This window comes from Leuresthes tenuis, unplaced genomic scaffold, assembly GCF_036924035.1.
Source record: "Leuresthes tenuis unplaced genomic scaffold, fLeuTen1.0.hap1 SCAF_2, whole genome shotgun sequence".
Taxonomy (NCBI): domain Eukaryota; kingdom Metazoa; phylum Chordata; class Actinopteri; order Atheriniformes; family Atherinopsidae; genus Leuresthes; species Leuresthes tenuis.
The window spans coordinates 19,073,854-19,098,975 of NW_027325356.1; the positions used below are offsets into that span (position 1 = coordinate 19,073,854).

A 25,122-nucleotide genomic window follows, 5' to 3' on the forward strand; every position below is an offset into this window, starting at 1 on the left:
TGATACATGAGAGGATTTCCGTCAGTCTCACACGAAGCTTGGAGTAAACTTCAAGGTGGATACAGCTCAGCACAAAGGTAACTAAATCTACCCGTCACCTCTAAAGCTCACTATCTAACATGTTATGACTTTTTTTATTTCATACAAAAAGTCCCGTGTTCTCCAGGGAGTCACTTTATAAACCCTGTGATCAAACAAACTGATTTTTGCACATGAAATATGACATGTTAGTGAGCTGTAGTGGAGCAGGAAAGTGGATTTTGTTACCTTTGGATTGTCTTTGTGCTAAGCTAACTTGCTGCTCTGTGTAGCTTCATAATTAATGACTGACACGGGAGTGGGATCAGTCTTCTTACCCGCTTTTTCGACGGCATATACTGCATGAGTCCTGCTGAACTGTTTTTCTCCTTTAGCACGATAAAAATGATTTGCCAGTAACACTGCCTCCACACACACATACACACGCACACACACATGACAACTCACAGACGAGCCTACACACTAAGTGCAGACTGAGAACTGCTCTGAGCTTCCTGACGACTGCAGCCACCATCGACGCGCTCTTTCTCCGTAAGGTCGGTCAGAATCTTTTCCGACAGCGTGTTCAGTTCTCCAGCAGGATCGCCGCAGTCCAAGTCTCCGCTGTCCTCTGCTCTCAGAGACGATGGGCGACTGTTGGGACCAGAGGATAAGTTTGTCAACTCTGTCTCATCGTGAGAATAGCGACCCGAGTCACCGGTTTCGTGACTGCCCTCGCTGTTGGAGGATCCCTCCGTGTCGCCGGGACGCCCCAGCAGAGACTGCAGGGTGGTGGGCTGGTTTGGAGAAACGGAAAGTTCTTCCTCGAAGGTCAACACTGTGGTGCCTGCCTGGTAGGAGACGACGCCGTATCTCTTATTCTACAGCACAGAGAAAGTTTGTGAGTCTCACGGCTCATTTTTACAGCTACTGACAGTTGAAATTGATCTCTGTGTAGATAATATTCCACCTTCAGATTAACTCATTAAAAAAAACACGGAGCTTCTTAAATCATTTTAGGACAAATTACTAAGCATCCAAACCTCCAACAGACACCAACAAACAGACCTTGAAGTTGTGTTTAGGCTGAGTTTACAGAAAGCTATGCTTAAAGTTAGAGCCGTGGCATATGGCGAGCATTGTGCCGGAGGTTCAATGCATTATAGTCCTCCGTCATTTCAAAACCCTCCATATTCATTTCCCTTCCAACCCACAAACTGCTGATTATGAACTAATGAGCAGAACTCATCATTCTTAAACTTACTTGAGCTTCTTTGTCGTCTTTTGTCATGTCACTGCTGAAGAGAGACCATTTCTTTTTCTTCTGAGAGCAGAGCTGCACAGGGCCAAGAGAATTAATGATGAGATTTGTTCCCCCCTATGAGAAAAAACATTTCGTAAAGACTGAAAAGTTTCACTGTAAAGTGAGGATGATTGAATAGTTACAATTTTCTTACTATCCACATATTATAAGTGGTTCTCATCGGGGTTTTCACATTTTGCGGAAACTACAGATAATTGTACCAGAGCGATATTATTCCAAAGTTTTCCCAGGATTTTGATAAGTTTGCTTTACCTTGGCATCAATGAAGTGGCTTCGGCTAATCATTGGCATGGTTACTTCTGCATTCTCTGCTTGTCCCTCAGTTGCCAGATGTCCAGCAGCAGATGTGCTCGGCTGCTCTCGGTAAGTTTTAACAGCTGAAAGTTTACTGCAGGGGAAAAAAAAACACACCAAACAGGACAGTCAAGGGCATGAGAGTAATGGAGGACAGTAATCACTGTTATCACTGCGCTTAGAGACACTAAGTACCTGTTTTTGCCTCTGCAGACGATGATGAAAGCGCAGATGATGATACAGATGAGAGCGATACAGACTCCCACACCAATACCGGTCACTGACTTTTGGTCCAGGTGGTAGAAGCTGTCAGAAAAGCCTGTGAAGGATCAGAGCTACACTGTCAGACAGACCTGCCCATCATAAGCCGTGTGTCTCTGTTAACGTGATGTTTATGCCACTGACCTGTGGAGTGTGTGGGGCCACGAGAGAGCCGGATATCATTACCAGCGGAGAGATCTGCTCTGACCGTCAGCTCCACTGTGGGAGAAAATGGCCCATCGCCCATGTTGTTGGATGCAGAAACTTTCACCAAGTACACCTGACCCGGCTTCAGGTTCTCCAGCAGCGCCATGGTAATACTCCCTGTGGTGAGATTTGACTCTTAGTGAATAAAAGGATTTTGTCTTTTTAACCTTATCTGCTGAGGGTTTAACAACACGACAGCAGCCTGCCCTCACGCAGCAAACTTAAGGCCAACTGACTATTATTGTAAGAATATATTAATATTACGTTGGTCAAATATCAAACAAGTGGGAGAGACTAGTTAAGAGTGTCAAAATGCAGTCAACATGTCAGGAATCTACAAACATAGGTTCAAGTCAAATAAGTCAAAAAGTCCCCTTGTTGGAATTATCCCACACGCCTCTTTCCTTCCAGACACTTGTATGTCTATGAATTAAACACGTAGCTGGAGCAGGCAGCTCCTTTGCTTAAACTGGAAACATGGAAAACAGCAGGCCTAACTCTGTCCAAAGGGACCATGATATCAATCACAAAGAGGGTGAGGATTTGGGGTATTTTTTTCCAGCGCAGAAAGAGAGATGTGCAGTCCCACAAAAGCAACATAGCAAGGAGTGGTCGACAGCAACAGACATTAAAAACAATAAAACAAAATGCCAAAAAATAATCATAAATAGGCATATTTCCCTAAATGACTTCTTTTACTGTTTAAACCCTGAAGCAGACTAGTGAAGAACAGGACTTTGTGATGCACTGAAAGAGGAACAAAAAAAACTATCCTCATGAGAGGGACATCTGAGGGGAAGCACTGGGGGTCAGAGCTATTCACATTCTCTCAACCACCCAGTCTCCACACTACCAGTGTCCAGCAGAGACTGCAGGGGGGGGAGTGAATGCTCAGCCTGAGGTTAGAGGGGGCTGGGTGGGAGGGGATTTATGAATGGCTTCACTTTTGACCTCTTTGCCACTGGCAGAGGGGGAGTTATATGTCTTTCTTGGGGTCATCTGCTCTTAAAAACACCTCTCTGCTGCCTCTTGCACCAGACACAATATTTATTGTTTAAAAAAAAAAGAAGTTTGTCATCCTGCTTTCTATTTCTGGAAATCGTATATTTTATACATTCTGATAGGAAGATCTGAATGTACTTCAACTCTCCTCCTTACCTTCTTTTTGCAGCACTTGCCATTTCCCAGCAATCCAGTCGCTCCTCGAGGCATATAGGATTGTGTAGTGGGTCACAGCTACACTGGATTCATCTGGGAGCTTCCATGAAACCAGTGCGGTGCCTTCCTCAATCAGAGCCACTTTGATGTTGGACGGAGGTTGTGTGGGAGCTGCGAGGTAATGGATGAAAGGACAATGTGAAAAAACCACAAACACTGGAACAGAAAGCCAGTGAGCAACTTCAACATGGAATCGTTATCAAAACTGGAAGTGCATGCTCATGCCAACAGTAACTGAAGATTTAATATAAATTTCACGCTCACCATCAGGGAAGGTGCTCTGATAGACTACAGGGCTCCAGGGGCTGGACAGCTGGTCAATATGAAGGCGAATGGCAAACTCGTACTTAGTGTTTGGCTCCAGATCTCGCACCAGGAGGCTCTGTTGACTCCTGCAGAATAAAGAGACGACAGGTACTTTAAAAACAACAAAAAAACAGGAGTTTCCAAACTGATTAAATGCAATGCTCAATGAATCAAGCCAAAACACTGATATAAGTTAAATAAAATGTGAGATGTGGTCACTTCATAAGATTCAGTTTTAACTGAGGTGAACTGCTGGTTTATAAATGTCCAGGAGATGGTGATGCAGAGCAACAGAGTCACAGCTGAGGAGAGTGTTCATGCTGTTCAGTGTAATGTGATTCAGTTTGAACTGTCTCTGAAAAAATGATGAAAAGTTTGTATCGCTGTAAATTACATGGTGTGACGTACAGAGAAGGGGCTAAACTATGGATTGAATAAAGCCATAACACAGTAAGTGAGTCGGTAAATATAGTTCGACCTTTCACGTAACACCCTACAGAAAGAAGAGTAATAAACAGAAGTTAACAGAAATTGATTAAAGCTGCACTACTCAATATGAGTTCATCAGATGACCAGAAACTGCTGAGTCTTCTAGATATGTAATCACACAATTACTTGTAAGCATAAAAGCCAGAACAAGTTTAAAAGGCCATAATATGTGTGAGTGACGCTGGATGGACAAAAGCATTACAGAAGCTTTAAATGACAGCCTGTGTTATGAATAAATTCTTACGTCTGCAGGTAGAGCACCAGCGAGGCGTTCTGCAGGCCTATAGGGTTGCAGCGGACAGTGTAGTTGACCACCTGGCTGGTGGTGAAGGCTGGCCGGGCCCAGTGCAGAAAAACAGCGGAGGAGCCGTTGGTCCTGGCGTGCACATTATGTGGAGGAGGCGGAGGGGGCACCAGGCGATCTCGAACAGCTGAGAGGTAAAGTACGTTGAGATTTATGTTATCTTTCCCACTTTGTTTTATAAGGAATTTAACGCCCTGTGATTCCTGAAACACAGAGAACACTTTGCAGTATATTGCATCACTTACACACACATCCGGGGGTGCTGATAGTCTGGTCTGCTTGGTACCCATCTCCAGCAACATTATAAGCCAGAAGCTTGACGTGGTACTTCTTTCTAGGATCTTAATGAAAAAAAAACAAATAAACATATTCAGTCTAGCATTATGCTCCCCATTACTTTCCAATCAAAGTAATAACTCAACATGACGCTATGTCAGACTCCTACAGCCAATAGGAGGCACGGCTGCTGTTTGAAGGCGAGCTGAACTGTGTGAGTGTGGGGTCAGTGAGGTTTCTGGTGTGGTGGGAACGGGAGGTGAGGCAGTGTGTGACAGATGCTCGGTGCTGCGAGTCCTTTGGTCAGCTTCAACAGCACCCAGGGCAGCAGAACAGAGGAGCTCCACTATCCATCACCCTGTCACCCCAACTCTTTTGATTGCAAATGAGAAAGCTCTTTCACCGGCCCCGGTCAGGTCTACTGGTCAGCGGTCAGTGGCCATTTCTTCTCAGGTTCTGAGTCCAGGGGTCAAACACAGAGACAAAATCCCCTGGGAGGGACGCTGCAGACGGTCAACAGCAGTTGCAGGCCTCCTGAACAATAGCCATCTGACCAAATGTCCCTTTTACTCTAAAAAGAATTATGATCAGACTCTAATTTAAATGTTGCGTACAATATCGATATTGTGGGTCTTATGAGTCAACCTTTAATTAAAGTTAATGTTTCTCAGATGTTTGGTTGCAGTCTGAGGAGACAACGGTTTCAACAGGAAGTCAGTTTGCTTGATAAGACATTATTAATGTTCTTTTTCCTGTTAGTATGTTAGAAAGTTTTAAATGTGAGTGCTACCATTTTGAATTCTTGTTTCTGTGGCATATAAGCTAGACGTGGTAACAACAGTCATTACACAGGAAGTAAATAGATAACCCCAATATGAATGCCTACATCATACACACAAACACAAGTTAATCTTGATCCTGTTACTATCACTAAAGCTATGTGTATCCGGCAGGAAAAACAGCCCTTCTGCTGTAAGGGCATCACAGTAGATGGAGACCACATGAGATGCATTTGTTTCCATGGAGGTTTGCAAAGTTTCGAGGAGGTGGAGCTCAGCTACTTGCACCCCCCCAGCAGCCCTGAGGAGTTTCACTGGAACCACACCAGGGCCAGCAGGTCTGGTCGAGATAAAACTGAAAGAATTCAGGGTGGTGGGTGTGGATATGAGATGAGAATCTTTTTTTTTCACAGGGAAACTTTCAATAGCTAATTGCAAAGGCAATTAAGAGCAAGAAAAGGTAAAATGCCGCTCTTTGGTGCTGTTGGATGTGAGTTGCTGGTCTTTGAGGAGAGTATGTAAATGTTTAACATGTCAAAATCAAGCAAGAAGATGGTCTGAAACGGCATCTTTCTCCATTTGTTCCTAAAAGAGGTAGATAAAATCAGAAGTCCTAGGCTTTCATTCTTTTCAGGGCCCTTCTTCTTATCCATGGAGTTTGTTAAGCCTTAGTGTCCACCTCTAAAGACGAGCAGGCATTTAGAGGACACCTCTTCCCAGCCCCACAATACAATGGGTCTACCGTAATTATGCGAGAGAGGAGCTCTGAGAGGGGGGAAGCTGTGACATCTGGGCCACGACCTTTGACATGGAATCTGGGCAAGCTAAATCCTGCAAAAGGAGGGGTTACACATCCAGCTCTGAAGGGGGAGGGTCAAGCAGAGGAAGTGAGAGCAAAAACAGGGAAGCACCAAGAGTCAAAATAAAATGCTGTTTGATAAGAGGTGTAGCAGTGTCCTGATAAGAGACGACTCAGCCGACAGGTTTTTTTTTCAGCCACAGAGGAGCAGAACTTTCAAAAGCAACGAAAGCTTTGTTATGTGACCAAAATATATTGTTACATCCTGAAGGTTCAACAAATAACAAGATTAGAAACAACCAGGGTGTTACCGTTCACAACCAGATTCTGCAACAAAGAAATAAATAGTTTGTTCTTTTAAGATTAGATTTTTTAAGTAGCGTTTAGATTTAACAATAGACTGAAAAATGCTTACAGCACACGTTTCAAATACCACGTGTACACTTTCTTTTGACTTTGATTAAGAGCCAATAATAATTTTAGTTGTCAATTAGTTTTGACACCCAGAAGTAGAGCTCTGCTTTAGAAGCTCTTCTGAGTGAAGACATACAGGGTAGAATCTTTCTGTTTGTATGAAACAGCATAATTGAGCCATTTGTGCCCCACTATCTCCCTCTTTCTTCTTTTTATTTTTTTAAATGGCTGAAATGCAGTTCTCGTTGGCCCCTGAAGTTTTGTTCTGCTGCGAAAGGCCCCCCAGGCAGCGGCAAACCAGCCCTGAACAGGGGCCATAAATGTCAACTCCTGCATGAACCCTCACACCAGCATCTATCATCCCCTCCAACACCCCCCATTGCCCTTACCCACACAAATCAACACCAAGACGCATAGTGACACGCATGCAGCTTAAGCATGAAACAACCTTTTAAGTGATGGCTGTTTTGGCCTAGTTTTCACACCAAATACACGTCACAGCATCTTTAATGTGGACAGGATGCAACATGGCCTGCAGCAGAGAGATAAATCTACAGTTGTGCATGCTGCGGTGTCTGGTGCCAACAGGTATGAAAGGTATTTAAGCCTCAGTGATGACTCCATGTTCCTCTCATGGGCCAAGCAGAGTATACACACGTGAGGAGAGGTCACATCACAGCACCATTTACACCCAACTGGAGCCTCCTGAACACATTCCTGTCTCTCGTGGGGCGCTTTCAATCATCTGCATTGTCATAAGTGATAATTTAACAGGGGGGGGGGGGCACTTCAGAGCGTGCTCTTCTGCAGTTGTACACAGAGCTGACTCAGCTGCATCCAGTATTGCTACAGCTGATAGTTCAGGAATCAATGTTGCTGTTTTCAACATCAAATGGATTATAGGAAATGTCATTTACAGTGCGAGCAGATTTAGTTTGTAGTGATCACCTGCTGAGAAAGATTCAAAGAGATTTTTTCCTGTCAGCTTGTAATGCATCACCACTGTTACTGGATAATATGAGTAAACCAAAGATTTGTCTCCCATCTTTTTCAGGTTTTGATCTTATTTGTATAAATCGCGCCTGCTGTCATTACTTGCTGATAATCTGCAGTAAATTACAGGCTGTAGTCGAGACAATCAATGTGGTTATTCGTAATTAAAACAGACGATTCTCCTGAGACCTCCTAAAATATGCAGATTTCATATACAACGCAGATTACGATGTGCTCCATCTCAAGAATTTGTAAAATACTGTTTATTACAAGAAATGTTCTTAACTTCTGCAGCTTCTGCTTAAGACGATGCAACCAGTGACCTGTGTTGGCTAATGCTGACAAACTGTAGTTACAGTGTGAATGACTTTATAGCCGTCACAGAGGGTGTTCACCAAGTCAATGACTTCCATTTGTTTTACTGTAACAGCTGTTATCATTACCTAGGATCTTTATCTACACTGCCATTAAATCTTCTTATGTGTTTAAATTTTTTTGGGATCACTTCCAAAGCCTTTCGAAACATGTTCAAATCTCCTCTTGCATAAACCTTCCTCATATCAGTGTTTTCACTGCTGCAGGATGTGTTGCCACACGGGGGGTTAGATACTTACAGAGCAGCATTTTAGAGAGCTCAAAAAAACCTGCCCATTGTTTGGTCAGCAACTCAGTAACTTGTCAGTTAGTCGGGAGATGCGTTTCCTTTAGGTCTTGGCTAATAAACTATTTTTGTGGCTCTCAAAGCCACACAATGAGAGTCTTTGATGTTTGTGCTCCTCCAGCAACACAGCTCAAAGCAGTCATAAAACACAAGATAAATCAGCCTTCACAGAGCAGCTTTCCTCTCTAAAACACAGCCCTTCAAAGCTCCTTTTACAAAGTGCATTCTTTTTATTCAGCTAAAGCCCTTTTTTTTTATTTTAGCCAGTTTTGCCAACTCACTGCATCTTGATCGTCTTCTCAAAGCATTCATTCAGAAGTCCAAACATAAAAACACATAAAAAAAGACAAAAATAAATTGAAGTTAATTGACAAAAAATTGTTCAATTGTAGTTCAATATTTTGGTGACTACTTTCTGATCACCATCTACAGATATTCTTAATTTGGCATGTAATTTTAGTTGTTATCTTATATCGTATTAAACTTTATCATTTAAGGTCAGGCTTATCAGTTACTCTAACAACAGCTGTACTGCAGCCCTGCAATCCGCTGAAGTAAATGTCTAACTAATTAAAAGCCTGCAGTGGTTAGAGTTAACACCTAATTAATTTATAGTGCCTCCCTGTCTCTCTGCCTTTCTTTCAGATCTCATTCAAGCACAGAGCTTCCTGATTTACAAGTCAGCTGCTGACCACCTGGTTGACCCCCTCTGGCCACAGATGGTCAGATGTCCACTGCACTGGCCTGAGCCTCCTCTCCTTTTTCAAACAAAACAGCTAAAATGAATCTGACCTGAAGGCCAGAAAAGATGTGATGTGCTCCAAACACCATTCGGCGGCAGCTAAAAAGCCACACACACAAAACTCCTGCTCAGAGGTTAGGAGGTCATGGAAGTGGGATGTGGTGCTGTTCTCCTCTACGCCCAGTGAACCTCTGCTCAACACATGACAAGACTAAAGCCTATTAATCACTCACATGCCTGCCTGTCAACAGATGCTGTGAATGCTTTAAACCAAATTTGTCCTCCGCAGGCTTTTTTCCTGAACACCTTGTGAGTTTGTGAGTTTGAATAATTGTACAGACTGTACTGTGTGACTGTATTTTAGTCACTTGTAGAATTTGTTTGACCATTTAGGTTGCCTGTGTTTATTGACTCTAATGAGTGAAGAGTACTTAAGCTCCTTGATGACCGCCCATTATCACTGACTAAGATCCTTAATTATGCTAATTCTGATGCTAGATAACTAAGTTTTGTGTCTGTGTCCTTCATTAAACACATTATCATTATGCAGTATTGATAAAAACAGATACATTACAGCAAAAGTATTTATGAAATATCAGTCATGCGGTGGTGTTCACACACAAGTAAATAGTAAACTACACAGAAGGTGTCCCTCGGGCACAAGGCAACCTGAAGGAAAACTCACCAAGGCCTTCGATGATGTGTGTGTTCGCAGACGGATGCAGCTGAACCAGGGCGCTCTCAGGCTGGCTCTCCTCATGGTAGAAAAGTTTGTAGCCCTGCATGTTGGCTGACTTTCTGGGTGTCAACTGCCACCGTGCTGAAATAGTGGTGCAGTTCAAAGGCTCCAGGTGCAACTCGGGAGCCAGAGGAACTGACCGGAGACAGAGTCAAGAGAACATTCAGATTCAATGATGATGATATTACAAAATGCTTTACTGAGACAAAAATGCAAAGGAAAAGAAACACATTCTGGATAAGGGTGCATGTAATCAAAGGGCTGCCTCGTAACTGAAAAACATCTCTGTTTTTGGCTTGATTTTCAGTTTGACTGCAAACTATTATAATATTTCTTTAATGTGTTATAATTGGCTTTGTTCTTAGACATTATGTATTCATATTCTGTATTTCACTAAATAACCTATTTTCCGAGCTGGTACTTTTCCACTCTGCTCATACTGCACAATAGATGACCTTAAATGGTCCAAGTCTTTAGGATGACATAGCAAGACAAAACAACTGGGTCAGACAAAACATCTCTATTGGGTTAGAAAGGTCTGGTACATTAGATACACGCCTAAAACAGCACTCTCACACACACACATACACATAGTCTATCACATCCAAAGAACACAACGAGGACAGTGATTGGCCTGCTCAAGCCACTAAAAAATGGCCAATTATACTCTGGCAAGTGTGAGTACAACCTGTGAGATAAAGCTGAATATAAATATGAAATGCTTCCGGATATCGAGGCTCGGCCTGACGGATTTCCTGCGGGAGCTCATCACTCAGAGTCCAGCGATGCAATATACTTTACATGTGATCGCTAATAAATACTTTGTTTAATAAAAGATTTCTCCAGCTTGTTCTTGGGCTTCCAATGAAAGAATCGGGCTAACAAGTGTAATCAAATTCAACAAGATTTCAGAGACAGTGTTTTTCCATGGATAGCATCTAACAGACGACTGTCAGGAAACTGTGACGAGCTGTTTCCAGAGTTAATGTGTTGGGCAGATGAGCCTCCTGACCAGGTTTCCTTTGAATAATGTTAACTACCGTACGATAGCTCACCAGCTGTTTCACACTCAATACAAACCAGAGATAACCTTATTAACAGCGTAGGGAGCCGTATCACACAACTTCATATTAGCAATAAGAAGCTTGCCAGTGAAAGACTTGTCTGAGTCTAAACTGGAGACTAATGGGCAGGAAAAACAAATCCTCCCCTCCCCCGCCTCAATGCTTCAGATGTACCTCCAAACAGCCATATACTCTTTCCCACCCGGAGGCCTGAGCTGCTTCCTTTAGGACCCATGACTGAAGCCCTTCCAATGCTATTGACAGTGCAGGGCAAAGGTCAGCGTGTAAGAAACGCATTGCCTTCACAGCATTATTAGTGCAAGCTCTTCTTTATCTCTTGCTCTGTCTCGTGGTTTAATCTGAGCTAAGCAGTGCAGTGATAACTGAGCTGTTGGGGTCAAGTTCCTGTTTGTCAACGACAATATTCTTTAAGCAGGACGGCGTGTTTTAACTTTGAAACAAAAAAAAAATGAAAAAATCACCATTTTTGTATAATTTTCAGGCTGTTGTTTCAGAAATTTGGAGGAGAGCTCTTTAAAATGTTGTACCTTGAGCACTGGATGCCTTTGGAGTTCGGTGAGACGTCCAGGCAGACTGCTCACCCCACCCTATGCTGGTGGCAGCCACAAGGCGCAGGAGGTAGATGGTGTCAGGCTGCAGGTTTTCCAGGAGATGCTGGGTTATATCTCCAGGTAGCTCTAACTGTGATACTGCACTCTCTGCAGTGGTGCGGTAGGACAAGCGGTAGCCGGAAATTCGCCCACGACTCAGCTTCTTTGGAAGAGGCTGCCAAGACACTTGGATGTCTGTGGGGCTGCGACTGGTGAGGCTGAGCTCCGGGGCCCGGAGGGGTACTGTGGGGAAAAATAGGACCGGAAAGTTAGGCGAAGGACGACTAAGTGATTGTGTCACCTGATTACAAATCAAAACACATCCCCAACCTAAAAGTAAAACTTAAAACTACAAATAGTAATCATAATTCCAAGTTTGTCCACCACAGAGTGGAGAAACTGTGCACACTGGAAGCATAGTGAAATGAAATATTAGAGCTGCTTGTTATGATGAGAAAAGAAGAAGCATTGAGAGTTTTTGTCTGCATTCTAAACAGACATATCAGCATTTCCAGCTCTTATTGAAGGTTATCTCAAATTTCCACTGTGCACAGAAGTCTGTAAAACACATTTTACTCATTTAGTAATACGAGGGGGCTTTTCATTTCCAACGTTCCCTGGGTGCAGAACTCACCATCTTCAAGCGTGTGTTGGAAGACGTGGTCCGACATGCGGCTGGCTCCCATCGGCATGTAGGCAACCACGTAGAAGGTGTAGTTCCGAGCCGGCTCCAGATCATCTATAATGTAGCGAGTTGTGTCGTTTCCGATGACAACTTGATATTCCTCGTTGTTTAATCCTGTACAATTGACAAGGTTATAAAATTAGCTGTCAAGCGGATTTGGTTTAAAGTATCATTAGTAGGCTAATGATGACAGACAAAAGACAAAAACAGGTTGGTGAATAAGAAAATAAAAAGCAGGATATGGCAGGATATCCGTGGTTAATGTTTACGAAGCTGCTACGAAATAAAATCTTGTAATTATTTTTGTTTGTGTATTTTAATAACTGAGTAACTTAAAATAATTAGGGTATAATTACCTGCATAGACACAGTAAATTACCATTACATTACATTTTCTGATTTTCAACCGGTTAAATACAGAGTTGTGTAAGTTTTTTTACAATTTTTTTACAGTTTCTTTTTACAAATGACAAAATTTCTTGGAGCTATGCTCAACGCTTGCTTCCCATTCTTCCCAACAAAGTTTCTCACAACATTTTTTCCCAGAGTAAAAAAAAAAACTATATACCTGGTCTGATTTGTGACCTGGTAAACAAGGTACTCCAGAGTAAACAAAAGGCATTCTAAATAGTCTAAACGCCTCAGTAAGCCTCTTTGTAAAGACACAATGCTTGCCTTTCTTTCCAATTCACACCCGCTCGCTGCCTCACAGAATACACACTTTTTGGACACTCCATCACACAGGCTAATTAGTTACTCCTTTCAGCAGAGCCTCAGTTTAGTGGAAAGCCTCTCTGTCATCAACCTCAGGTGAAGAGTGCGCTGTCTGATACTCTGTCAATGACAATAAGCAGCTATTCTCTCTGACTGGGACCAAGGAGACTGTGCCAAAAAAAAAAATCTATATCAAGTGCAGAAAATCCCTGACAAATACCAGTTACTCAATAAAACGGAGAGAGTATTTGGTCAGATTCTTTTTTTTGACCTCCTTACTGTCAATAAAATCCAGCAGGTGTTCTTTTTGCCATGTTGAATCCTGCATACTTTCCTTCCCCAGAGGAAATCAGTGGCATTGTGATTAAGTGCAGTGCCTGAATGGACAGGCAGCGCACTTTTTCTGAAAAGTTGTGTTGTTTGAATGTGACTCTTATTATCAAGAGCAAGTTCCCAGGAAAGCTGAAAGGCCTTAAAGCTTTTATGCTGCCACACTACATCCCATGTGCTTTTTTTTTGTGAGTAGTTTTGTGTTCATACTGCATCTTTTCTTTTTTTTTCAGCCAGTGCAGTAAAGGAAGGGACCCTGCCTCTCGAAATTCTACAGGTCTGTGGTCTTGAGGACTATGCTGGTTTGTTCAAAAGTCTTTTGTTCTGCTTCATTTAGAATAACTCCTGTTTTTGACCTCCAGCAGAACAGTACAGGCCACTCACAGTTGCTCCTAAACCTAATAGGCAGGAAGCTGAAAAGTCAATGTTCTGGTATTTCCTGGCATAAATGTCACAAACCTTAAATGTCCTTGTGAATGAACAGTTTCCTTGAAATTTATGGATTGTTTGTGACACAAACGAAAAACAAAGATGTTCTCACTTTTGGGTCCGCGCGTCACTCACCTTCAGCCTTCATGTAGTGCACAGAGTAAGCAATGACTTTATCAGAGTTATACTGAGGCCTCTCCCAAGCCAGAAGGATGGCAGTGCTCGACACCGTGTCAGCTCGGATATTTCTGGGAGCGCTCGGTCGGTCCTCTGACATCACCACGATGAGCCTCGCCATGGAGAGGACCGATCCTAGCTTATTCTCTGCCTGGCACTGATAAATGGCATCGTCTTCGAGGATGATCTGGTTGATGACCAGTTTGCTGGGAAACACATAGATACAGAGTAAACACCCACACAGCATCTTACTGAGGCTCTTTCTCCAAGGTGTTGTCATTCAATAATTACTTTAACAAGCAGTGACGGTTGAATAAAGAGCAGGAACAAATTATTGGAAAACAACAAAAATCCAATTTGCACAGCTGTAAATTATTCAGTTTCCTTTCTACCACAGGTAACATAGTGAATAATTGATCTAAATGGTTTTATATTGGTTAACAACGACTGCTTAACGAGCATCTCGTGGTCAGACGAGATGTGGCCTGTGTTTACTATATTTGTGCACACAAAACAAATTCATCTGACATATCAGAGAAGAATCAAAATTAATATAAAAAAAAAAACCCACACCTGTGGTACATCTTAATCCGACCATTGGAATGAACTTTCTCTCCGTTCTTGAACCATGTGATTTGAGGCGCTGGAACTCCTTTAGCGTGGCACACGAAGCGGGCGGTGCCGGCACGTGGACGGGTCAAGCTCTCAGGCCATTCCACAAAGGAAGGTGGTGCTTTATAAAAGCAAGATGAAGAATTACAAACGAACAGTATAAAGCAAAACATACACAGTCAAACTACTGTACACTGTCTTTACCTAACACAGTGACGTTGGCTGAGGCGACAGTAAAGTTCCGAGTGCCAGGAGTCGTGGCTCTGCACATATAGACTCCTCCATGCTGGGGCTTGATGTCTGTGATAATGAGGTTGCCATTTCCCAACACTTTGGTGTTGTAAACATCAATAGACTTGCTGTCTGCTCGGCTCCAGGAGATGAGGGGTCGTGGATTGCCTGTAGCCAGGCACTCCAGGATGGCATTCTGGTGCAGGGACACCGAGATGTTCTGTGGCCCAGCGATGATGCGCGGTCTCTGTGGATGTTGTGGGCCGAGAGCTACAGAGAGAGAGAGGAGGGCAGCTTTAGTGCATGTTGAGTGATGTGATGCAAAGAGTCGAGTAAAAAAAGCTATCGTTCTGCTGCTGTATCTTTAGAGAATTAATTAACCTTTCAGCAAAGTATTGACAAGTCTATAATTATTTCAAAGACACAGACCAAATTAAAAGCTAGATGACACACCTGGGGTGACAGTGAGGGTGGTTTCTGTGCTTCGGCGACGGCTGGCCACGTTCGTGGCAATGCAGCGGTAGTGTCCGGCATCCGCTCGCCTCACTCCGTGGATCTGAAGGACTCCGTTGGGCAACACTGTGATTCTAAATGACAGAGAAGAGATTAAATGTGGAACGTTTTCAACGAGTGATATGGCTAAGAGTGATGACATCTTTGAAGTTCTTCTCTGGAAGAATATAAATGAGAACCGCAAAGTTAAATTGGAAACAACAGCGCATACCTTTCAGAAGAGAGGGGTAATGTGACCCGATTGAACTCCCAAGTGATGATAGGAGGAGGGTGTGCACTGATTTTACAGGAAAACCTGGCAACTGAGCCTTCAATCACCACTACGGACATCGGCTGGAGTGCAAAAGAGGACATACCTGCACAAAACATCGTGAGAAACAAATTAAAGACTTTCAAAGGCTGCAGTACCAGAGCCAAAAAAAAAAAAACAAATCCAGAAGATCTCTTCTAGCAACATTGTTCCGTCATCATGCAGTGTTTTAGAATGGGAAAACTTTAACAGACACAAACATCTCAAAGACCAAACTAGAATTCTCGGCAGCAACCATGAAAGAAGTCTTCTTTGAATAAAGTCACAGGAAACTCCCTTGAGGTGTTTCTTTGTTGTGAAAACCAGTGTTGAGTTTCACTCACTTTGTTGCTTTGTGAGAACTTTAGCTGACTCCAAGCAAATTAAATTAAATACCTAAAAAGCCTGAAACAACTGCCCCACAGAGAAAGCACAGGGAAGAGACTCTCAACTCAGCAGGAAGTATAACTGACAATTAGATTTACTTCACTTTACTGATACTTACCCCCATATAGATGGTAAATGTCATTACGAAAAAAAGACATTTCTGCAAGTACAAAATCCAAATTACGGCCATTATGTGTGTATTCATTAATCAATACATTCATTTATTTCTATGAATGACATCAATGACTGTCTCCAAACATAGAAATTTATTTCAGACATCCTCCCATCTCAGTCAGTTCCAGTGGATGTCATAAAACAGAGGTGCCTACCACCGAAAGCCATAGACATGCCGAGTGCAGAAAGAAGGTGTTGACTGGAGTGGAACAGCTATATCCTGCATGGATAGGGTTTCCCTGAAACTGAGCTCTTGTCAGCCATCAGCTGACCAGCGAGCAAATGAGAACCAACATGAAGTACAACAAGGCCATTTATACAGCTGCATATGTCAGTGAATCTTACATTGATTTAAGTTGTTGTTGTTGTTTTTAGCCATTTTTGCTGACAGATTCTCCTTGTGAGCCATAAAAGTCCCTAAAAGGTCACCCACAGCTCTACCATCCCCCTTTTCTCAGAAAGCTGCAGAAGCCTGTGGTCAGTCATTTGTGAAAAGAAATCAATTGCACTGCTGTTTGTGACAGCGAGACTCAGGGCGTGCTTACTTTTAACTGTAATAAATACAGTTAAAGCAAGCATAATCAATACTACAAAGACCAATCAATAGACAGTAACAAAACATGTTTCTAAAATTCAGTACAATTCAGTACTTCAGTTTACCGAATGCACAACTGCAGCCTAGCTGGAGCTATCAGCTCTTAAGTATGGATACACAAACACACTGCAGTGCTCTTTAACCTCTGTCCACACAGCTGGAGCTACTTCTGCTGAAGTGAGCCAACCGCACTCAGCAAAGGAGCAGAAAGAACGGCGTCGTGCTCATACCACAAGTTTTCAGCACATGAAAACAGCCCAAACCTTTCTAAAATACCCTCAAAATGGTTCGATTCTAATATCATCCCGTAGAGATGCTGCATGAAAACGCACAAAAAGCATGAACGGCCAACTTCGTAGCGACATCCATCATCCTTATCGTTGTGTTTTCCCCAACATGCGGCGCCACACTGTGTTAACTTCTGCTTTCGAGAAAAGGCCTACAGGAAATCCCTGCACTGCAATAAACACACAGCGGTGTGTATGAGGGGAATGATGAATGTCTGTGTGTGAGCAGAGGTGCCAGGTGTTGTGGTGCCAAACAGCAGGAGAGCTCTGACTTTCAAACGAAAAAAAACCAAAACAAAACAAAAAACATTCAGTGAGTTATGACCTTTACACGTTCGACAGCAACTTGCGAACAAATCGCTCTGGAATGTTTGGAACGAGCGCCTTATTTTGACCCAAACAAACTCTGACAGGTTAATTCCTGAAGATCAATGTATACTTCTGTTTACTAAATTATAATTTTTCATAAAATATTTATCTAATGTGAATCCAACCAGAAAAGTGAGGATTAAGAAATTCAAAATTGTCACAGTGCTGGTGCAGGGCTGGATCTGTGGAACTTAATGGCAGTACGAACCAAGTATTAAATGCATGACTGCTGTTCACTATGCTGCCGTTTTCCGGACAAAGTTACTGATATCATTCTTTGTCGGACAAGAGGCAAACTGTGGCCCGGATCAGATGTCCTCACTATAGTCCCATTTAATCAAATTAGTTTTGAGCTGTTACCCTGTAACTCCTCTGTGGCTGTTTGATGTGAAGATAGAGGCAAGGACAGGCATTCAAAGCCCCTTTCCCACACACACCCACCATGTGTTGAAGCGAAATGACTGCAGGGCATGGGAGATGTGCTACACTGATCCTTTGCCTCCCTACTTTGCCTTTCTATTCAGGCAAGAGATTTTGGATTGGCAAACAGCGGGACAATCATTGATTATTGATAAACTACTAAGACGAGGTGGAAAATCTATAAAAGCAAGAGGTTGTCACATACTGGCCATAGCAGTCCTGCTGCTTTGAGTGATGATGTTTGCCGAGGGGGCATCTAATGTGTGGATTAAATTACCACAGCAAATAAATCAAACTTTGTGTAATTTACTTAACCAAATACTTTTACTCATTCCGCCATCTATCACCGACTCTTCTGTCTAGAAAAAGGCAAATTTTTTATTTTTTTTTCTCCAAGTCACACAGCTTCTGCGTATTTGTAATCTTCCTTCCACCAAAATATATAAACATGAAACCTTTGACTGAACATTTTGGCCTCCACCCTAACTCAAACACAGAACAAATACCTAAACCCATTCCCCAAAAGCTTGAGGAAACAGCTCCGACCATCTGCCCTTCTCAGCAATCTCACCTCTCACCTCTGACCTCCACAAATCCTGGCTCGCACTCGGCTCAGGCAGAACGCTGTTTGACCACCCCAAACCAGTGCTGCTGAGCAAACCGCCTAGAAATCACTTACATTGTTCTCCAGCTGTGAGGATTGAGAATTATGTTTTGTAATGATATCCCTCGCTGTTGTATCTTTGACATCTGCCAGTTGCTGCTAATACAGCAAATAAGAAAGGCTACACACGGTCCAGCTGCTGCAAACATTTGACTGCAATGTGATAACTTTAAAGGTCGTCTTCCTCTCTCAGGAGAGATATCAGGATACTTTTAACAGGCAAAATCTGCTGATGAATGACTCACAAGGATACGTTTGATCTAATGTGCAAGTAATGTCCGGAGTTCAAAACTGAAAGCTTAAGAAATACAACAGTAAGTTGAGTAGGTATTCCTGTTTATTCTGCCATGTTCACCCTGGGGTCCTGAGTGAACCAGAGTATTAAAGCTACATTTAACACACTTTAGCTTGCAGCAGATGGGCTTTCAGATGCCAGCAGTTCAACACACTTAAGGTCAACGGACAGGTCATGCCCAAACAAAGACTCCCCTACAAATGCCAGGAATTAGTTCAGCTATCTCTCCAATGGCTACTGTGGTCAGTTTCTTAGTCAAAGCCAAACATGGGATAGTACATACTTCACCTGCATGTCAGCTATTATTTTAACAGGGGACTTAACACTATTATGCTTCCATGTTGCTTTGTAGTGTCTGTTTGTGCATTTAACTTTTCAAATAACACCAGCTACCTCAGTTCAGTTACTATTGAATGAAAAGACAACTTCAGCAATCACAGTTTTGACTTTTTTGGTCGAGAAGGCACATCTCATGTTAAACAATATGTGTTTTCTCCATGACTTTTAAGTTTTGTTGTTAAGGAGGAAGCTTTTCTGCAAAACGCACACTCACTGACACTGAAATATTACAGGACAACATTTTCACAACATTTCCAAAGGCCAAAAGTGATTTCATCAGCAGTCACAGATAGTATGTGTGACTAAACCTGGTGCTGATGACAAAGGCAGCATGTGTGTTTAGTTATGTGGATGCCCCCCCCCCCCAACCATCCCTCTTCCAACCCACCCCCAAGGGTCCAATCTTTGCTGGGACATTAAAATTGATCATTCTCTCCTGATCCTGCAGGCCGGATGCTGAATTGATGGCTTTCAGATCATGGAATCAACCTTCAAAACTTTTCCGCTGACACGACTTATGACTCCGATTCCTCGCTTAAAGAAAATAAGGTGATTCTGGTTTTGCTCATTCCACCAGTTCCACTGAAAAACTCCACAGTTTCATTGAATGATGAGTTGTTTACAATGTTCAATGACCCCACCGAGCATTAATAAAATGCTCAGAAAAAAAAAAAGAAGAGGGAGGGCTGATAAGCAAAAAGAAGAATGCAAAGCTTAAAAGCCCACAAATCAATCACTGGCTGGTTGGCAGATGTGCTGCTGCTCCACACACAGGCTGCAGGACACTCAAGTGACCGCTGGCCTGGCTAAACAAAGAACTATTCCCATGAGCAGTGTGACCTCTCAAAGCTCGGGACGGGCAGTGGGGGAGCAGTGTTAGAAAGAGCGCTCATCCCCCTCCTCCAGGTCCTTATCTCTGCCACAAAGTTTTCTAATCACTCAACAGCAACCCTCCACTCACAGACAGAGGCTTCATTGTCTTTAACCTGCATATCAGATGAGAGTTAAGAAAGTCAATCTGTATACCTGCATTCTGCTTTTAAATGAAGTTTAATAGTTTTTCATGTTTTATTAGACAAATGAGATGGCAAAATAACACATGTGGGACAAAAAAAATGTACTAAAAATAAAAGTAGATTAGTTGATGACTAGCATGGCAACAGAAAACGTTAGATAACTATTTGTCATTATTTTACGAAAGATTTAAGCCCCGTTCTCTGTCTCTCTGCCCTCCATCTATCGAGCAGTTTAAAGCAACCTTTGACCTCCAGGCCTGCCGTTCAGGGGAACCATGGTAACCTTTCGTATCCAGCAGAGGAGAAAAACAAGATTCCAGGCTTTGAGTTGTCTCACTTAAGGGCATTTCATTCATTCGCATCGTAGTTCACACTGAGCAAGGTTTGCTTTAGCCTTATTGGAGCTTCTAATTGTGCCAAACCAGTGCATGTCAGATGAATTCCTTAGCAACTTAAAGTAGTGGTCCTGACCTGCCTGCCTATGGACACAGGGAGGACATAAAACATCAGCTGCAACGGCTCGTTCACATACTTTCTTTAAAGCTTGTTCTGCTGTAATCTTTAAATGCAAAATAAATGAATAAAAATAATATATGTATCGCTTGAAGAACCACAGCAAACAAAAAAGCAAACCAAAACTTTACTCTAGGACACCATCATGACGCACTGATAATTATTTTGCTGGATAATCCTGTTTTGTTTGTTTGATTCTGTTGTAAAAAGCTTTAAATTACCGGGAAATTTTCCTAAAATTGACCACCGACACTGCACTACTCTTTGTTTTGTCAAAGAACAGCTGCCATCATTTACCTCCCACATCCACATAAGAGGCTCTGATCCGAAACGCTGATACCTCACTGGGCAAATGTATCAGACCAACATTACACACAATTCTTTTGTGAGACTTATAAAGTTTAGTGTTTCTTCCCTCAGTTACATTCAGTGGTGGCCAGCAGCATCTCATCCTGTCTTCATGCTGCCATACATTGAATTTGGTGTTTTGTCTCCCGGCAAGACCCCTGATTTCACTTGAAAAGCATTACCACCATGAACTGGTCTGAGGCTTTCGCAGTCAATTTACAGTAAGTGAAGCCATCCATATTAGATCAGTGAAACTTGAGAAGAATTAAGTTAGTTCACAGAAATCTGACATGTTCATTTGTTTCCTTGCCTTGAGTACCTGTTGTCACATGAAGAATTAAAAGGGGAGCCAACTCAGAAGGCAAATCTATGTACCAATATCCCCATCAATCTGAAGTCCGTTAACTAAAGTCAGAAGATGAAGCCCAGGTGTCACATTTTCTTTCATCGAGGCCAAATCCCATCTCACCTCTATGCCTTCTGATCTGATGTTTAAGATTGCTCTCCATCAACACCACGTTCCTCAAATGACAACCAGCAGCTTCAGCCTGAGAGCAAAGGGTTAAAAATCTCCCACAGAGCATAACTCCAGCGCTGAGACATAAACCATGTCATGAAAGCAGGCAGTGAGGCTCCCCACATACTATACCATCAATCTTCCAGCTGAGGTGCTAACATATGAAAAGACCTCCGGTCACCAGAACACGTGGATCAAAATAAATACAATTTCTCCAGATGACATATGTGAAAAATGTATCATGTTTTCTGAACACACTACACAAGATAGAAGACTACGCACGCCCGGCAGACTTTTCAGCCAAAGTATTTGGACTTACTAATGTTTAACTTTTACAGTGAATGCAATTGGCTTTGCTGTGGTGACCAAGTCCAGCTATTCTGTCCACTGATTTCAGGACAAACAACTGCCCCCAAAGAATACCTTTTCTTTTGTGAGCATGGGAGGCAAAGGGGACAAAAACGGTCAGAGTGAAAAGCTTTTCATTCTTTCACTAGTGAGGCAGAAAACAATTGTGTGCAGAGCCTCCAATCCCTCGTGACCTGGGAAGGCCTGCAATAAAGTTTGGTCATTTAGACACTCAGGGTAAAGCCACCGTACTGGGAAACAGCAATTCACATTTGTGTGTGTGCGCGTGTGTGTGTGTGTGTGCGTGCCACTTGTGACAACCCCCACTCAGTTGTGTCCTTCAACTGGGCATTTCTCAGGTATGTGAAAATTTTATGAGCTTCCAGATAGACCTTCTAGCAGGTCTAAGTGCCATTTTAAAACAAACTAGTAAAGCTTACTGGCAGCCTTTATCACCTCTTTACTTCAAGCTATAAAGCAGGTAAACTACTCGATCAATTAATAAAACTACATGTCCGCTTTAGGTACCAGCTCCACAAGTGAGCACTGCATGTAGTTCAGTTCTGCTGCAGAGTAATTCATGTCATTTATTACAAGACACTCGCTGATTGCAGGCGATACGCTACTATTATTATTCCTTGTACAGAAAAATGATTCAAATGAAACTATTTGTATATATAAAAGCTATATTTGTAACAGCTGGATTTATCTGACAAAGTCAAATGTAAGCATCTTGGATAGGACGTTAAAACTGTGTTTTTTAAGCATAGTTGGGAATGCATTGCTGGCAGGGTAGAATGGTCAACATGCAATCTATAAAAAATGCCACAACACCAGCCATGCATCTCATGGTGGGAGGAGATGATATGAGGTCCCGAAAGACCAACTCAGCCTGAAGCTTCCCTACCTTCCCCCTTAAAATACGAGGCCAACTCGCTCTGCACTGAAGGGGAAGGCATTCCTAAAGAACAATTCCTCAAGCGATCAGGGTGCAATAACATGAAAGCCCAGGCCTGTGAATAGGGGTCATCTGCTCTTTAGCATCGGAGGGCTAGTTTCCTGGACAGCTCCTAACCTTTCAAATCTCCTGCTCCTTCATTAACACACCAATAGGCCTTTTCCCCCCATCTGAGCAACATCTTTTTTAAGCTCTAACTTTGAAGAATTGTTCCTCTTCCTGCTACCACCAAGGCTGCTCTGATTGCATGACTGAGCCGCTAAAAACACAACAGATATGAGTCCTAGTACACGTATAATTGAATAATCCACACTTTTAGAGGTCTATGTTGCTTAAAGATCTTTAAAAGTAATAACAACCTCCACGTAGATTTTTTTTTTCCTATACCCAAACTTGAATACATTTATACATAGCATGTCCTCCACACTTTTCAGTGTCCAGGCAACTCCAACATGATACTCACTTGCGATTGTAAGACGGGCTTTCTGGCTCAGGATTGTTCCATACTTGTTCTGAGCAAGGCACTGATAGCACCCTTCATCTGATTTGTCTCCTCTTCTGCTCTCCACCTCTGAAATATAAAGGGAGCCATTGGAGAGCAGGTACACCCGCTCATCCTCCACTAATTTTACTCCATTCTTGAGCCACGTCATGTCAATGGGGGCCTCTCCGTGGGCCTGACAGTCCAAAATAACCGCTTCTTTCCGCATGACAGTGACATCGTGGGGCTCTTTGATGAAAAATAACTCACTAAAGCATAAAACACCTGTGGGAAAAGAAAAAAAAAAAGACAAGGAGAACAGTGAGAAAAGCACACAGGGGGTGAAGGTGGTTATCGGCAAGAGGTCTTCTGTTGGAGCTGAGAAGCAAGGCTCACTCCCAGAAGTCTGAGAAAGAATTTAAAGCATTTACACACCAGCATGCATTCTTTTTTTTTTTTCTGGAGTCAGTAATTACAAGGGCTATGGCACGGTATACCATTAGTGGGTACTATCAGTGACAGCGGATCCAAATGCAACACAGATTAAAGCCCAATCTCAGCTAGTATATCACATTTACTGTAAGAGGCTAGGATTGCTGCCAGCTGGAGGCCCCACTGTTCAGCACAGTGTCACACTGCAGCTCCATAAAGTCTTTCTGCTCCACTTACTCAAAGTTATAAAGTCACCTGCTCAAGGTGAAACAGACTATCCTCTTAGTCCCCTTAGTTTACATGGAAACCTAATCCTGAACTCCAAGCATGGTCTTCCCTTTCAGCGAGGGTTAATGGAACAACATTAGACTATGTTTTTCATCCTATCACATTATGCCTGCATTATGACTCACTCCAAAGCCTCCAAAGGAGCAGACCATGCATAAAGCGTTTCCACAGTGCGGCTCCTTTATTAACATGGATGATAAAAACACCTGTTGGCTTTGTGTTGGTGACTATATTTGATGGACTGATGACCCTTAATTTCACCCTTGTGAGAGCATCACAAAACCACAGTAGCTATAGATATAGCACGAATGCTGTCATTTCACTCGTATGAGCTCAAGATGTTCAAAGTACATGTTATTTAGATATGTAATCAACTCATAATGCCTCACTCTAACGTTTCAGTCAGCTTATTGAGGCATTGAGCAGTGTTAAACTGACAAAAAGAATCTGAAAATAGCTCTCACTTCAATTTCCCCGACTACAGCTGGTGAAATTGAAATAACGAGTAAAACTATACTTCTAAAAAACTATCATTTCCGTTGACTATTAAATATATTTTATAAAAAAAACAATGTAGCTGAATGTAGCGGAGTGTCGACGGTTACCCGTCAGCTGAATTGACTGAAACTGTACAGTTTATTGACTTAGTATCTCTCAATTATATGATACTTTAAACTGTTTATGTAGTTAAAAAAAAATAAAATGCATTTATCAGTGAAAATGGACAAACTCGGCGATAAAACACTAGTTTATTCGTATTTCGCGGTCGGCAGTTAGGAGACAGTCAGACAGCCGTTGACACTAAGCGTCAGCTCTTTAAACTTTAAGTTAAAGCCGAGCTCTCTGCTCCCGTTTAGCCTCCACAGATGGACGAACACGCAGGTAGGACCACTCACTGACACACCGCACTCAACGTGTTTCCACCCGCACACAAAATACAAAGTTTTGAATGCTTCTTACCTGAGATTGGAAGAAAAATGACAAAGAGCAGCAAACGCTGGTATAATTTCCTTTGGACAGGCGCCATTTATATGAATTGTCCACGCATGCTAGCTACTCTCTCATGGTTGTGTCCTCCACATGATCCTCAACGCTACTGACGAGGATCAGTAGTGGTCAGAGATGCAGGAGCGCAGTTTCCCTCCTCTGGGATGGACAGAGTCAATTCAACACCTCAGGGAGGTCAACGTGGAGAGAAGTGTCCAGCGCCATC

General features: G+C 42.6%; 1 protein-coding gene across 1 annotated transcript; it reads right to left on the minus strand.

The window, feature by feature from the left end:
* Positions 1-494: 494 nt before the first annotated feature.
* Positions 495-24,936, minus strand: prtga (protogenin homolog a (Gallus gallus)). The gene is made up of 19 exons (XM_072381307.1): positions 24,870-24,936; positions 23,172-23,474; positions 15,401-15,545; positions 15,130-15,263; positions 14,650-14,946; positions 14,407-14,566; positions 13,792-14,039; positions 12,134-12,298; positions 11,437-11,742; positions 9,771-9,959; positions 4,667-4,762; positions 4,362-4,548; positions 3,587-3,714; positions 3,263-3,433; positions 2,042-2,221; positions 1,832-1,955; positions 1,595-1,730; positions 1,283-1,396; positions 495-899 (listed from the first exon to the last, which is right to left on the minus strand). Exons 1-19 carry the CDS (start codon positions 24,934-24,936, stop codon positions 495-497), a joined length of 3,555 nt encoding a protein of 1,184 aa, XP_072237408.1.
* Between the last annotated feature and the right edge of the window lie 186 nt (positions 24,937-25,122).

Excerpts from the sequence above, each read along its gene's own strand:
- prtga (XM_072381307.1), bottom strand. The coding sequence starts at position 24,936 with ATGGCGCCTGTCCAAAGGAAATTATACCAGCGTTTGCTGCTCTTTGTC. Across the intron at positions 14,947-15,129 it reads CACCCTCACTGTCACCCCAG|CTCTCGGCCCACAACATCCA; the intron begins GTGTGTCATCTA and ends CTCTCTCTGTAG. Across the intron at positions 14,567-14,649 it reads AGCCAACGTCACTGTGTTAG|CACCACCTTCCTTTGTGGAA; the intron begins GTAAAGACAGTG and ends GCTTTTATAAAG.